Raw genomic sequence first — 17,080 nt, 5'->3', positions numbered from 1 at the left:
TGATGTAATGTCTGAATACACTGACTTACTGCTTTCTGCTGTGAATCCTGTGACACGTGTTGACATTTTATGTTCAGTTACATATGTTTTTAAATACTTCTTTCAACTTACGTTCTTTTTTTTTTTAACTGAATAGAAAAAATTTTATTTTATTTATTTTTTTTCAATATATGAAATTTATTGTCAAGTTGGTTTCCATACAACACCCAGTGCTCATCCCAAAAGGTGCCCTCCTCACTACCCATCACCCACCCTCTCCTCCCTCCCACCCCCCATCAACCCTCAGTTTGTTCTCAGTTTTTAAGAGTCTCTTATGCTTTGGCTCTCTCCCACTCTAACCTCTTTTTTTTTTTCCTTCCCCTCCCCCATGGGTTTCTGTTAAGTTTCTCAGGATCCACATAAGAGTGAAACCATATGGTATCTGTCTTTCTCTGTATGGCTTATTTCACTTAGCATCACCCTCTTCAGTTCCATCCACGTTGCTACAAAGGGCCATATTTCATTCTTTCTCATTGCCACGTAGTACTCCATTGTGTATATAAACCATAATTTCTTTATCCATTCATCAGTTGATGGACATTGAGGCTCTTTCCATAATTTGGCTATTGTTGAGAGTGCTGCTATAAACATTGGGGTACAAGTGCCCCTATGCATCAGTACTCCTGTATCCCTTGGGTAAATTCCTAACAGTGCTATTGCTGGGTCATAGGGTAGGTCTATTTTTAATTTTTTGAGGAACCTCCACACTGTTTTCCAGAGTGGCTGCACCAATTTGCATTCCCACCAACAGTGCAAGAGGGTTTCCGTTTCTCCACATCCTCTCCAGCATCTATAGTCTCCTGATTTGTTCATTTTGGCCACTCTGACTGGCATGAGGTGATATCTGAGTGTGGTTTTGATTTGTATTTCCCTGATGAGGAGCGACGTTGAGCATCTTTTCATGTGCCTGTTGGCCATCTGGATGTCTTCTTTAGAGAAGTGTCTATTCATGTTTTCTGCCCATTTCTTCACTGGGTTATTTGTTTTTCAGGTGTGGAGTTTGGTGAGCTCTTTATAGATTTTGGATACTAGCCCTTTGTCCGATATGTCATTTGCAAATATCTTTTCCCATTCCGTTGGTTGCCCTTTAGTTTTGTTGGTTGTTTCCTTTGCTGTGCGGAAGCTTTTTATCTTCGTAAGGTTCCAGTAGTTCATTTTTGCTTTTAATTCCCTTGTCTTTGGGGATATGTCAAGTAAGAAATTGTTACGACTGAGGTCAGAGAGGTCTTTTCCTGCTTTCTCCTCTAGGGCGTTGATGGTTTCCTGTTTCACATTCAGGTCCTTTATCCATTTTGAGTTTATTTTTGTGAATGGTGTGGGAAAGTGGTCTAGTTTCAATTTTCTGCATGTTGTTGTCCAGTTCTCCCAGCACCATTTGTTAAAGAGACTGTCTTTTTTCCATTGGATGTTCTTTCCTGCTTTGTCAAAGATGAGTTGGCCATACGTTTGTGGGTCTAGTTCTGGGGTTTCTATTCTATTCCACTGGTCTATGTGTCTGTTTTTGTGCCAATACCATGCTGTCTTGATGATGACAGCTTTGTAGTAGAGGCTAAAGTCTGGGATTGTGATGCCTCCTGCTTTGGTCTTCTTCTTCAAAATTACTTTGGCTATTCGGGGCCTTTTGTGGTTCCATATGAATTTTAGGATTGCTTGTTCTAGTTTCGAGAAGAATGCTGGTACAATTTTGATTGGGATTGCATTGAATGTGTAGATAGCTTTGGGTAGTATTGACATTTTGACAATATTTATTCTTCCAATCCATGAGCACGGAAATTTTTTCCATTTCTTTATATCTTCTTCAATTCAAATTACGTTATTTTTGGTACTCTCTGCTGTTTTCCAAATGGTATATTTATGAAGAAGGGCTTTCTTCATTCATTAGGTTTGTATGGTTTGAACTCACATGCATTTGGAGATATTGAATAAGGATTGAATTCCAGATGAAAGCTTTGTCATTCTCTTTACATTTTAGAGATTTCCTCTTATATGAGAACTATGATTTTGAATAAGGTAGGACTTCCACCTAGGGGTTTGCCACATTCATCACATTTGCAATGTTCCTCCTATGTATGAACCATGTGATAGTGACTAAGGCTTGAGCCATGTGAAACGTTTCACCACATTCTCTACAATTATGAGGGTTCTCTCAAGTATGAATTTGGTGGTGTGGAATGAAGATTGAGCACCATTAAAGGGCTTCCTAGATTCTTTCTATGTGGAAAATCATTTCTATAACACATTCTTTGACAAGAAATCAGGGATCAGCATTGAGCAAAGTCTTGCCACATTGTTTACTTGTGTATCGTTAATCTTCCATGTGGAGTCTGTGATGTGGAGTAGCATTGAACAGTCCTTAAAAGTTCTCTTAGAGTCTTTGGGAGCCTAGGTGGCTCAGTCACTGAGGCATCCAACTTTACCTCAGGTCATGATATCACAACTTGTGGGTTCGAACTCTGCCTCAGGCTCGGAGGTATCTAGTCCGACAGCTCAGACCCTGGAACCTACTTTTGATATTGTGTGTCTCTTTCTCTCCACCCTCCTACTCATTCTGTCTAAGAAAAAAAATTTTTAATAAAAAAAAGTTCTCTCAACGTCTTAAACTCTGTCTTAAACGTTTGCTCCAAAATGGTTTGTGTGATATTGAATAAAGGGTGAATGGTGATTAAAGCCTTTTGCACACTCGTTACATTGGTAAGGTTCTCAACTGTGAATTTTGTCATGTCGAGTAAGTTTTGAGTGTTTGGTAAAGGCCTTGCCACATGTCTTACATTGTTAAGGTTTCTGTCCAGTATGAATTCTGTGATGATCAGTAAGGTTTGACTGCAACCTAAAGGCCTTGCCACATTCTTGACATTGGTAAGGTTTCTCTCCAACATGGATTCTGTGATGCTGAATAACGCTAGAACAGAAATTAAGAGTTTGCTGCATTTGTTACATTGGTAAGGTTTCTGTCTGGTATGAATTCTGTGATGTCGAGTAAGGATTGAGTACTCACTAAAGGCCTTGCCACATTCTTGACATTTGTATGGTTTCTCTCTGGCATGAATTCTCTCATGTCGAGTAAGCTGTGAGTACACCTTAAAGGCCTAGCCACATTTGACATGTGTAAGATTTCTCTCCAGTATGAGTTCTGTGATGTTTACTAAGGTGTGAGTGCTGGATAAAGGCTTTGTCACATTCTGGACATTGGTAAGGTTTCTCACCAGTGTGGATTCTGTGATGCCGAGTCAGGGTTGAGTATTCACTAAAGTCCTTGCCACAGTCTTGACATTTGTGAGATTTCTCTCCAGTGTGGATTCTGTGATGTTGACTAAGGGATAATTGCTAGCTAATGGCCTTGCCACATTCTTGACATTTGTGAGGTTTCTCTCCAGTGTGGATTCTGTGATGTTGACTAAGGGATGTTTGCTGGCTAAAGGCCTTGCTGCATTCTTGACATTTGTAAGGTTTCTGTGCAGTATGGATTTGCCTGTGTGCATGGAGTGATGACCCATGCTTAATGGTTTGACCACCTTCTTCACATTTGTCAATTTTTTTGCAGTATGCATTTGCTGATGTTGAGGTAGTGTCGAGTGCCTGTCAAAGGTTTTGCCACATTCCTTGCAAATGTACCTTTTCTCTCCAGTACCACTTGTCTTATAGGTATTTAGGCTTAATGATTGATTAAACATGTTCCCAGATTCATTATATGTGTATGGGTTTCCACCCCCATGAATCCTCTGATGATCAGCAATACTGGAGGACTGCTTCAGAGCTTTCCCACATTCATCATACTTAGAAGTATTTTCTCCCCTCTGCATACTCTTTCTCTTGGTACATTTGGAGTTTGGATAAAAGACTTCCTCATCTTTATTAGATTCAAAATGGTTTTCTTGCAGAGGAGTCCTCAGACGTTTGCTAACATGGGAGCCCTGGTTAGACTGTGTCTCAGATTCACTGTATTGAGCCAGTGTATCTCCATTGAAAATGCTCTGGTAATGTTGCAGGGTCACCTCCTCTGTGAAGCACCTCCCAAATTGAGACGTCCTAGGCCTTTTATCTTCATTTTTGAATCTCTGAGTTTTAGAAATATTTGACTGAAAGGCCAATCCAATCCCACTTTCACAACGGTTCAAAGCATTGTTTTCAGCGTGGACGAGGTAACTTTCCAAATGTTCCAAATTTTCGTTGTACAAATATGTATGTTTGCATATTTGAATGGAACTTCTGCTTACAGGTGAACAGTGCTTTGCACAAATAGTGGATGTAAAAAGGGCAGTTTTCCGAGAAGTTTTATGTCCTTGGCCACCTGCAGCTGTGAAGTTCTTGTTATGGGCGGTCGTCTCAATTGGACCACGTCCTTCATGAAACTTCTGATGTGCTTCATTCTTTCTTCCACTGTCCCAGTTTATCATTAAGTGTAAATTCTCAAGGGCATGATGTTTCCATGTACCCAGTGACACATTTTGGGAAGAGGCTTCTATGCATGGCTTTGGCAGGAAGCTCTGGGTGCCATGTGAAGATATAGCTGAAAGATAGCAAATAACAAAAAAAGGAACATCATTCCAATTACTACTCTCACATGAATGTACTGACAACTTCTAATATACAACCTTCAAATCAGTCAGAGAATGTCAGGAAGATGTTGAGAAGGATTCATCGGGAATTCATTCTTCCTTGACACAGAAACTTAAACACAACGTGCTGAAGATATAGCCTAATAGATCATTCTGCAGTTGTTTAATGGTGTAGCACAAATCACATTCCTGTGCCACAAGAATCAGGAAAGTACTTTATGAGCCAAAATTTAGAAGGACATTTAACTGAAAAGTCAAACAGAAATTATGCAAATACGATATAGCAAAAGTAGGAATAAAACAACACGACGAGTTTGTTTTCAGAAATAACCCAAAAATTTCACAGATCTATAACGCCATCAAGTAAGGATGAAAAATTGAAGTTCACCTAAAATCTGAAGTGAAGAAATAAAACAAGACACAGTGCAAGTGATATCATAGAAATAAAAGTAATTATAATTGGGAAAAAGGATAATAACATGCTAACAAATATGTATCCAAAAAAAAAAAAAAAACTACTTATTTCAAAAAAGGTATAACCTACCTGACATCATCATGGAGAAAAGAACATAATGAAAGGGGAGCCTGGGTGGCTTAGTCGGTTGAGTGTCCAACTCTTGATTTTGACTCAGGTCATGATCTTAGGGTCATGTGATGGACCCCAATATCAGGCTCTGCCCTAAGCATGAAGTCTGCTTAAGATTCTCTCTCTCTCTCTCCCTCTACTCCCACTCACTGAATCTCTCACATTCAAAACAAAAGAAAAAGAAAAAGAAAAAGAATAAAGTCAACTGATTTACAACCACTAAGTATATTAAAACTGTAACAAATAAACTCCCAACAAGGAAGTCCTGTACCACATGAATTCACAGGATCATTCATAGACACACACGACAAAGTACTAGAAATCTCCCCAAACATTTCCAGGGAGGGAAGAGAAGGGAGATTATGAAACCACTTGATCATATGAGCATTAACAGGTTATCAAAGCCAAAGGAAGATGCGACAAGTATACAAGAATATGAATTACTACCTGTGGGGAATATTCATGCAAAGTCCACCATAAAACTAAGCAAATAGGGGAGCCTGGGTACCTAAGTCAGTTAAGCACCCAACTCTTGACTTCAGCTCACATCATGATCTCAGTCGGGAGATCAGACCCCATGTCCAGCTCATTGCAGACTGTGAAACCTGCTTGGGATCCTCTTTCCTCCTCACTCTCTACCCCTCCCATTCTCCTCTTCCTCCTTCTCCTTCTCAAAAAAACAAAAACCAAACTGAATCAAAAGCACATTTTACCATTTTACAACATAATCAACTGGGAATTCTTCTTGAAATTCAAGGGTGTTTCACCATATGGCAAACTATCGAGTTGGGACTGAGTTGGGACTGCACATTACAGACTAAAGATCACAAAGAGAGGATAATCTCAATTGATACAGGACAGGAAGTGAGCATATTGGACACCATTTTACGATTAAAGATACTCAATAAAGGAGAAATCAAAGGAAACTTAGTCAACCTAATAAAGATCATGTATGTGTGAAAAGCTGAAATCTAACATAATCAATGAGAAGACCAAAAGCTCCTCCTATAGGATCAGAAACAAGGTAATGAAGCGACTATCCCACTCTCATTCCACACAGTACTGGGACTCTTCACAACAATTAGGCAAGAAAAAATACATAAAAGGAGACCAAATTGGGGGCGCTTGGTTGGCTCAGTCAGTTAATTGTCTGACTCTTGGTTTTCAAGTGGCTCCTGATCTGACACTTTGTGAGTCTGAGCCCCTTTGGACTCCTCTGCATTCAAAGACTATCCTTGAACATGCCTTGGAGTGCTGTTCCAGTGGTCACAAACTCCTTTAGTTTCTGTTTGACTGGAAATCGCTTTCTCTCCCCTTTAGTCTGGATGATAGTCTTCCTGGATACAGTATTCCTAGCTGCATATTTTCCCCATTCAGCATTTTGAATCTACCTTTCCTCCCATCAGGCTTGCCAAGTTTCCGTTGAGAAATCTTGAGCTGGTCTTATGGTTTGTTCATGGTAGGTGAAATACTTCTTCCACATTGCTGCTTTTAAGATTTTGTCATTCTCATCATCGTTTGCAAACTTGATTCCAAGATGTCTTGGTGCTGGCCTCCTTTTGGTGATTTCAATGGAGTTCTGTGCCTCCTGAGTCTGCAGGTCTGTTTCCTTCAACTGATTAGGGATACCTTCTGCTACTGTTCCCTGAAATAACTTCTCTAACCCCCTTTCTCATCGTCTTCTGTGACCCCTGTAATATAAATGTTATCACTTTTGATGGAGCCCGATTTCCTAAGTCTATTACATGTTGCCTAAGTCTCCTCTCTCTGTCTGTCTGTCTCACTCTCTCCACCTTAAGCTTCACTATTTTCCATTATTTTGTTTTCAAGGTCACTAATTTGCTGCTCTAATTCCCCCAACCTGCTGTTCATTGAATCAATGTGTTTCTCATCTCATTTATTGCATTCTGCATCTCTCATCCTTTGTTAAGCCTCTTGTCTCTGTATTAAGAGTCTCACTGTTGTTGTCTTTTCACAAGCCCAGTGAGTATCCATAATGTAGTTCCTTCAATTTACTATTGAGAATGTTACTGACAAAGGTTTCACTTAGAACTCTGGCTGTGGCCATAACTTGTTCTTTCATTATGGATAAAATCTTCCATCTTGGCATTTTGTCTAAGTCTCTGGCACCCTCTGTATGTTAAAACATTCAGTTATGTCTCCTGCTCTATCGTTGTGGCCAGTGGTCTGCTGAGGCTCTCCTTCCAGGGTTTGGACCCTGTCCTCAATGGATTGAGTTTTAACTAGTTATGCTGTGGGCTGCTTGTGAGATGAGACCTGACATCACCTCCACCAGAACTGAGGCCCTACAGAACTGTGTGGTCATGTGAGGTGTGGGAAACAGCTTAAGCAAATCTCTTGGGGAGGGGCAGCCTTGCTGGGATTGAGTCAGGCTTGACTGAGATGGGCAGTCCCACCAGAGGATAGGGGCTTGGGGCTTGTTGTAAGTAAGGCAGACAGCCAGTGTCCCCGCTGTGCCCTTTCTCTCAGGGTGCTCTGTGTTCCTGCTGAGGAGGATGGGAAGGAAATGGAACGAGCCAGCCCATTTGTTCCCATCATGCACCTCATTGAAGGGCCACTAGGATATCAAATAATCTCACTCATGTGTGCCCCAAGTGCTCTTCACATTGCTGTTTCCATGCTGTCTACCCTCAGGTTGTGGGCCTACCTTCTGTTCAGGAGCAGTGCAGAGCCCTCTAGAATCTTTCCCAGCCAAGCTTGCTGATCTTGAAAACTCGAGGCTTGAAGCCACACTGCTTGCAAGAACACAAAAAATGCAGGCCTTCTCATTTTCCAAGACAATGACATTAGGGAAATATTCTCCTTGTGCATTCTTCTTTGGGCTCCACTCTCCTACCCTTCTCCACAACCACTGCTCCCTGCTTTCAGCAGCACTATAATCTGTTGCTTCCCCAGCCAAATCTCTATACTTCCTACAATCTTCGATGTGCCTCTTCTCTCTCATTAGCTGAGTAGTTCCTCTGTCAGTCTTAAGGTTGCTTTTTGGGATACTTAGGATAGCTTGGTGGTTATCTACATGTGTGTGGGTGGGATGTGATGAGGGTAGGATACTCCTAGTCTGTCACGATACTATTTTCTTTTTCTCTGAAGAATCCCTATTTTTTTTTTATTTTAAATTATTTTATTGGAGAAAGAGAGTTTGTGCAACTAGGGAGAGGGGCACAAGGAGGCAGAGACTCTCAAGCAAGCTCCATGCGGTGTGGAGTCTGAGGCAGGACTTGATTCCATGACCTTGGGATCATGACCTGAGCCAAAATCAGCAGTCAGACACTCCACCAACGAATCAGCCAGGTGCCCCTGAAGAATCCTCATTTTGAAAAACTTATTAAAACTCAAACAAATTTTACAAAATTGGAGATTACAAAACCAACACACAAAAATTCATTCTTTATACACAACAAAGAACAATTCCCCCAAAGATATAATTACAGTTACATTATCGTCACAAAGAATAAACTGCTTAAGACTTAAAATAATGTTAGAGGTCAAAACTAGTGAAAAGAAAACTATAAAATATTGTGAAGAATCGAAAGAAGTAAGTGAAAACACATCCATGTTCTTACATTGGAATACATCAAATTATCCAACTGTCAGTATACTCTAAATGATCTACTGATTTCTTGCCCCCTCCATCAAATTCCCAATGACATTTTTGGCAGAAAGATCACAACCAAATGGAACATTCACATGGATATTACAGGATAATATATAACCACAATAATCTTGAAACATAAAGAGTACTCTGGTGGCACCAAACTTCCTGATTTGCAGCATACTAGAAAATCATTTATCAAAATAATATACTACAGAAGAAAACAGAGGCATGCAATAATGAAAAAGTGATGGTGACCTACACGTGCACTTCAATGTCAATGTGTATGAAAACAAACAGAGCATCTTCTTAAAACTCACATTTTGATTTGGATTTTTAGGTGGGGCCTGAGTTTCTACATTTCTCACAAGCCTGAAACTCATGCCAACATCTTCACTTCAAGAGCCACACTTCTATATTCCAAGAAAAAAAAAAAGAAGAAGAAGAAATCACGGAGGACTTTGAACTTGAAGAATAATGAGCAAATTACTACTCCTCATATCATGAACAGAAACAACCATTCTCCTTGAACACTTACTACACAGTACAGACCATTCTAACAGTTTTGCATAAATTCACCCACCAATCCCAGTAACTTATAAGAACACTAGTATTGTTTTTCATCTTTCAAAAGAATATGTGGCACAATTGCAGTAATAGTATAGTATGTGTCTTTATCCAGATGATCTGACTTAATTCACCTAAGAGAAACACACCAACCATTATACAGAGATCATCCTATAAGAAGGTTCACAGAAAGTTTCAATATGACAATGGTAATGCAAATATGATAAAACCACAAAACTGAGTAACATAAAACGAAAAGTGAGGATACCACATAAATTACGAATATTACAAATTGAATACAAAAGAATAAAAGTGATAGAATAAAATGTTTACTCTCCTTAAAACTAAGAAATGTTTTCAATGACATAAAGCTTATATATCTATTGGTGGAGAAGGGTTTGGTGACTTGCTAACACCACAAATATACACACTCACAAATAGAAATAGGTATTGTTTTTGAGTCTTTTATAGCATTGAAAGTCTAGGTCTCAATTCTCTTTTGTGCTGGATTACATTTTACAATTTGAAGGCATTTGAACATATATGATGCATATTTTCTTTTTCTGGAGCAACAGAAAAGAGATAAGGAAGAGTATATATGGGTCACACAGGCAGAATACAATGGAAATTTACAGGACTGAGCCCTGATTCACAATCTCTACTTCAAACAGCAATTCCTACAGCACACATAGGAGAAATCCTTCATTCCAAAGCAGACAAGAAACAAAGAGAAATGAAGGAGGAAGCTTCCAGAATAAATGAGATGATTATGCATATCTTCCCATAAAGATACTTAATGATAACAGAGAAAATATATCCACCTTCTAGTGGAGGGATCCAGCATAGAGCACACAGGAAATAAGGAACCTGTAATGGGTCACATTGGGATCAAGTGCCTAACATTCTTCAAAGACCACATATGACAGCTGTGAAATAAACGTCCAGAACAAATATGTAATCAGTGTCTACATGCCAACATGAAAATATCCATTTTATTCAAATATCAAGCCAATAAAGCATGGCAAACAATTCAAATGATCATCTTAGAGAGACTCCTGGAGGAAGAAGAGGGAACACGTAACTAAATGATATCAGGAAAACTCTGCACGACCAACAGGTCAACCCAAATGATCTACCTCATACCTCATGAGGTGCATGCCATGTCAGAATTTCGATCTAATGAATCAGAAATGAATCTCATGAAGAACCCTCAGAAAGTAAAAACGTTTATGACAAAGACACAGGAATTTGCTATTATACAAGAAAAAAAGTTGAAAATGATGAAGTTACTAAGAAATAATGTAACCATTGAGACTTCATTACAGATTGTGAGTTCTAAGTTCTCAATGTTCTAGTTCCCCTGTGGCATTAATGTTGGTAGGAATGCGAGAATACACATAGACTAGTTCACCATTGAGGAATGGAACACATAGAGTGGAAATTTCTTATCGTTCATAAGAAAAATGAACTTCTGAAGTGAAACAGAGGATGAGATTTTCTCATTTTAGAAAGTGCTTTTTTATCTGATGAAAGTACTCAATCTCAGTGTTGTACGATGAAGATGAAAGCCTCAGTGGGGTGCCTGGCTGGCTCAGTTGGTTGAGCATCCGACTTCAGCTCAGGTCATGATCTCATGATCTGTGAGTTTGAACTCCACGTCAGGCTCTGTGGTGACAGCTCAGAGCCTGGAGCCTGCTTCTGATTCTGTGCCCCTCTCTCTCTGTCCCTCCCCCACAATGGCTCTGTCTCCCTCTCTCTCTTGCTCAAAAATAAATTAACATAAAAATTTTTTATATCCATAATTTTTAATTCAGTTGTTTGTTCATGTAAATAACAGACAGTTACTGCAGTTTCTACTCAGATGGAATATATATGTTCTATTGAACACCTGAGTGCTCTCCTAACTATCATGCTCTGTGAAAGACAGAATGAATACTGGAGCTAAACATTCCACGTGTAAATAATTACTTCAAAAATTATAACAATCGTCCAGTTCTAAATGAATTTTTAAATGCATCCTTCTTTAGGGCATGTCTTTTTCAGAAAATCATTTAAAAAATCTGTAATTTATTTTCTTATCAATAATGAAAATTTTTTTATAGTAGCAGATTAGCTTACAAAAGAAGTTTAATATACTGTGACTTGCTGAACAAAAGACAAATACATGTTTTATTTTTCTTTGGTAATATGAATATTAAGTATTAGTTTAACATAATTGTAAAGGAAACAAATTATATTCATTTTTAACTTTTTTGAACAGACATTATTTGGAAAATAACAATTGTTACGTGTGAAATAAATTGGAACCATATTTAATAAAATGCACATTTATATTTTAAAATTAATAAGGACTTAATTTGGTGTAAAATTTGAAAATAAAACAGATTGTAGTTCAGAACAATTTGCCACAGGAAGTTTCATGATTAAATATAAAAAAATTAACATATCCTTTCTCTAAAATACACAATGAAAAAGAAAATGTATAAAACAAAACAAAATGCATAAAAACATTTATAGGTAAGTGATATAGAAAATAAACTCTATAATTTGAAAAGTCATCACATATACCAGGCATCACAGTAGAATTCACAAATGCTAGAAGTCATTTCAATAAAGAAAAGAAAACCAATTAGTTTTTCCTTGGCAAAGTCCCAGTAAGTATACAGACTTCACACTTTCTGAGGTTTTCGTTGATCCCCTACCACACTCCTTCTTTTTATTCTGTGTTTCCACTCCTTTCAAAAAACAAGAAATCAATGCGGAAACATGCACCAAGCATTACAGCTTTCATTTTCACATCAAGGTCTAAAGGGAACTGGATACCAAAGTTATCAGCATCCGTAAATGCCTCTCTCACAAAACCAGTCCACTGCTTGGAAATCTTGCCAACTATAGTTTCTTCATCAAGAGATTTAATCTCAAAATCAACATCTGCACAACAGCTGCACACAACACATGGACCAATAATTTTTAGTACATCCTCTCTCCTCTCATTTTGAATTGTAAACCTTGGCAGGCATGGATGCCAGGTCTGAGTAACATAACCTACAGGTACACCAGGAGGAGCATGGACTTCAATCTTCTGAAGGCAGCAAGGGCAACAACAGCTGTCACACCTTAGTGGTCTCTCCAGAGTTATAACTTCTTGGCCCATATTATCAATAATCCTCATGGTAAAAGGCCGAGAAGCCCCACAGCAATTCCGGGTACAGCAGTCTGTATCCTCTACTGCAAAGTAAATCTTCTGTCCAAAGCTGTTCTTAATTTCATATTTGTTATTTGTTTCAAAACCTGTTATGACTTCCAGAAGCTCAATTTGCTGATGAACCAGTATCTGATCTGTCTGACTTAAATATTCCAATCTGGGTGGACAGCCTGATGGAGGTGGTGGTGCTGGCATCCAGGGTACCCCTGCAGGTCCACCTGGCTGATTATACACAGGCTGGTGTTGGACAGGAAACCCTACTGGGCCAGCACCTGAATAACCAGCTGGTGGAATTGAGTAGCCAGCCTGGGGGCCAGGATAGCCAGCCTGGGGGCCAGGGTAGCCAACCTGGGGCCAGGGCAGCCAGTATGTCCTGGAGGTCCTTGGAGTGTTGCTGAAGGATATTGAGGGGGATAGTCAGATGGTAAATTCATTCCTGGGTGAGGAGCATTCAGTTGTCTGTTTTGCTTTTCCATGATTTATAGAGTTCTGGGGCTACAGGTGCTCTACACTGCCGAGAACTCTAACATAAAAATTTAAGAAAAGAATTAAAGCCTCAGTAGCATTGGAAAGCATAAACCAGAAATCACATGATCCCTGTCCCCAGTGTTCTTGCGATTTGGGCACCAAACACAGTATGTCCACCACTACCCTGACACCCGTCTCACAGGAGGCAAAACAGAAATTGGCAATGGCTTAGGATAGAATATCTCAGAAATATGGAGAATTCCCCAGGCCCCTCAACGCAATGGAGAAGCTCTAAGACTTTGGAGACCATCAAACTCCAAAGGGGGGTCTCCTGGCACTCACTGTGGAGATGATGGACCATCACTAGAACAGAAGAAAGAATCCTTAGAGAATGTAAGAGCATGATGTGTTGGATAGCTGATGTCCTGCCATGAGAGGGACAGACATAATACTAGGCTTCTCAAACTAATTTCCATTCAAGGAGAGCTACTCCAACCACATTTTAAGGTCTAGCTTCACCCTGTTTACATTTCACCTTTGTCATCTTTTTCATTCATGCCCAGCAACCTAGGGGTGAGGCTACAGTCTTCTTTCTCTTCACATCCCAGAGCTCCCTCTTTTGTTCCAAAAAAATGACCAGGTCTGGATTTGACACAGTGACACTTGGTTATCAGAAAAAAAAGGAATGTAACTATTTCTCAGATCCTACCTTTCAACCCAATATTGTGCTCAGTACACAAGAGAGGACAGTGCAGAATTCTAGAAAATGATTTCCCAAATGCTGTGGCCCAACAGCCCCTTTAGTACACTCAACAGGAATTTCCAGTGTTCACATCATGACCTCACTTTCAAGTACTACCACTACAGGAATGAGTAGCAGTTGGGAGCATACGTGGGCAGTACCAATTTATGCCACTCAATGTTTACAATTACCACTCATCTATAGATGATGATGCTCTTACCAAACCTTAGAGAAGGGGAATCTACAGCTGAAAAGGACACCTCAGGAAGATATTTCTCTGTATCTACAAACCCCTACTTCTTTCCCTGACTGCAGGGATCTGAATCCCAGTCATGCAAAGAGGATGTTTCCAAGAGACAGTCTTCAAAGGAAGGAACAAACCCCTGAGTGTGGTTTGGGAAGTCTGGAAGGAGTTATCCTCACCCAAGAAGAGGAGGTGTCCATAGGTCCCTAACATCACATCCCTGTACATTTCTCACTGACTCTGGTTCAGGCATCCCCACTCGTCCTGGGAGAATTCTATGGCCACATCCCTGAAGGTCAGCAGTCCCTGTGACAAATGCCACAGTTACCAAGTAGCCATAGGCAGCATTCATAATGGTACCTAAGATGCAAGAGGGAGTTAATGTCACCAGCTGGACCCCAAGACCTGACCTTCACTGCTTACTTGTTGATACCCACTGCCCTTAGGCCCTCATTTTATTTTAATTCTTCTTTCAACCTTATCTGTTACTTCAGGCAACAACACCCCAGGGCTATCGTCTCCTGTGATGGAAACAGAAGGTTTACAACAAAAGGTAATGTCTTCTGAGAAAGAGCTTATACCCACCTTGTCTGAGCTCATCCCCTGACTCACTCCTAAGCACGTGGACAGTGGTGCCAACCAAGGGAATAAGATTGTTACCATGACCTCATTATAATACTGAACTCTCCAGCCAAGGGTAAGCACAAACTTCATTTACTATGTAATATCCAGAGTATGTATAGAAGGGTTTTCTTTAAAAAAGAAAAAAATCGAATGTGTATTTATTTTTGAGAGAGAGACAGACAGAGCATGAGCAGGGGAAGGACAGAGAGGGAGACATAGAATCAGAAGCAGGCTCAAGTCTTTAGAGTTGTCAGCACAAAGCCCAATGCAGGGATCGAACTCACAAACCGCAAGATTTTGAGCACACAGCCTGCAAGATCATGACCTGAGCTGAAGTCGGATGCTCAGCCAACTGAGCCACCCAGGCACCCCTGTATACAACTGTTTTCTTCAGGCCAAAATGGTGACATGAAACCAACAGCAAGTCTTGCTATTAAACTAAGTAAGCTTTTTTTCTATTGGGGAAACCTCTCCTTATCCCTTCTTACCCCCTCCTTTTTTTTTTTTTTTTTTTTTTTTTTTTTTTTTTTTTTTTTTTTTTTTTGTCTTTAAGGAACCAAGTCCCACACTGGAAATATGATGACAAAGGCTGGCAACACAAACACAATTCCTGTTGAAACCTATGGATCGTGTATTTCCCTATAACCCCCCACCCCCACCCCCAGCCCCTTCTTCTGGGTGGGTTTGCAAGGTTGAAGGCTTTAACCTGCTTCAGCCTCTTCTGCCTGGGAAAACAATAAAGCTCTTATTCCTCTTTTCCCAAACTCTGTCTTCATGTTATATTTTAGCTCTGAAGAACAGAAATCAGTTTTTAACAGCAGAAAGAATGTGTACGAGAAGACAATATTTTTCTTCATCTGTTCTCTGTTCTTTGGCCAGCCTATCAATTAAACTGACATAAGACATGGTCACAAGAGAAAAAAAAATAATTTCTTAGTTATGAAAAACTGAAAGATGATGAGACTCAAAGTCAGGCAGTTGATACTTATATACCATTTTGAATTAAGGAGAAGGGGATAGGGATTTACATCTCAAAAAGTAGGAAGTACATTCAAAGAGAAAGGAAAGAGCAAATGTTATCCAACATATGTTTGCCCTGCCAGACAGGTAACTCTAAAATGTTCATCGTGGGTGCACCTGAATGGCTCAGTCAGTTAAGTGTCCCTCCTTGGCTTACGTCATGAACTAAGTTGGTTAGTTTGAGCCCCACATGGGGCTCTCTGCTGTCAGCAAAGGGCCCACTTCAGATCCTCTGTCTCCCTATCTGCTCCAACCCTGCTCGTTCTCTCTGTCTCTCTCTCAAAATAAATCAATAAACTTTACAATAAATAAAAATTAAAGTTTCATCTTTGCTGTTAGCTCCTTCCTGGTAGAGATCCTTCATCTAATTTATTCTTGGTATATGTATCAGCCTCAGAAAAGAAGGACATTTTTCCATTGCCAGCAACTTAGAGGTTGCTAGAGGATATTTTGTTATGTTAAATAAACCACATACAGAAAAATATATACTATATGAAATCACATAAACGCAAATCTTAAAAACGGCAAAAGTATTAAAGATTAGCAAGTTTGTTGCCAGGGGCTGAGGATGGGGGAAATGTTTAGATGTTGGACAACTGGCAAAAGGCACTACTAATGCAGGATGTGTGAGCAGTGAATGTTTACACCTCGGTGAGTGTGCTTAATACTAGTGTATTGTACCCTTGAGATTTGCTAAGAGAGGCTATCGGAAGTGTTCTCAAGACACACGCGTACACAAACACATATTAACAATGGGAGATGAAGGATATGTTTATTGGCTAGATTGTGGTAATGACTTTGTAAGCAGGACCCAAGGGTACAGGAGCACCTGGTTCCAGTGGCCCCAGACAGACCCAGTTCTGCCACTCATGGCTGACCAAATCCAAGGGCAAGACAGAGGACTTTTGCTGCCTCAATTTTGACCTCAAACTTGTTCACTGGGTTCCTTCCAGCTTGTCTCCTGGCTCAGGAGGAAGACCCTGAGGACAAAGTATCCCTCAGGGGAAATGGAACTACCCCTCAAGCCTCAAAGACTGTCCTGAGCCAGAAAGACCCTACCCTAGACTGACTCCTAGACAATGACAGACTTCACTGTCTACCTGCAGGTCCTGACTCCTTTTGCCCCTCCACCCACCTCTCCCCTTTTCCCTTCCATACACCTGGAAGTGTATCCAGCACTTTGGAGACAGTCCTTGAGACGTTATTCAGCCATCTTTGCAGTGTCAGCCTCCCTGAAATAACTACCTCTCGTGTTTCACCACCTCTCATCTCTCTGCCTTTGGATTTTGTCAGTGGCAAGTGGCCAAACCTGGTCTGTGTGGGTCCCCCAGAGAAGGCAAGAACAGCAGTGGGATGAGTGGTGATAAAACAAGAAAGAGATTTCACGGAGGCCAACACTGAGAAGAGAGGTGACCA

The 17,080-nt window shown here is 40.1% G+C and overlaps 2 protein-coding genes across 2 annotated transcripts in view; both read right to left on the bottom strand.

Moving 5' to 3' along the window:
• Window positions 1-14,271, bottom strand: part of LOC109260584 (zinc finger protein OZF-like) — a 153,559-nt gene extending 139,288 nt beyond the window's left edge. The window contains exon 1 of the mRNA XM_053905816.1: window positions 14,200-14,271. Within this exon, the coding sequence (XP_053761791.1) occupies window positions 14,200-14,220 (21 nt within the window). The 5' untranslated portion in view covers window positions 14,221-14,271. The remainder of the gene's footprint in view (window positions 1-14,199) is intronic.
• LOC128778015 (phospholipid scramblase 1-like) lies at window positions 11,821-13,082 on the bottom strand. Its single transcript, XM_053905817.1, is given in 2 exon segments — window positions 11,821-12,916; window positions 12,919-13,082. Coding segments are annotated over 2 exon segments (963 nt in total). The 5' UTR covers window positions 13,043-13,082; the 3' UTR covers window positions 11,821-12,077.
• Window positions 14,272-17,080: the final 2,809 nt, after the last annotated feature.

Source organism: Panthera pardus, unplaced genomic scaffold (genome assembly GCF_024362965.1).
Source record: "Panthera pardus isolate Hobbes unplaced genomic scaffold, ASM2436296v1 HiC_scaffold_18, whole genome shotgun sequence".
Classification (NCBI taxonomy): Eukaryota; Metazoa; Chordata; class Mammalia; order Carnivora; family Felidae; genus Panthera; species Panthera pardus.
Note: the sequence above shows the minus strand (reverse complement) of the source record. Positions and strands in the feature narration are given on the sequence as shown.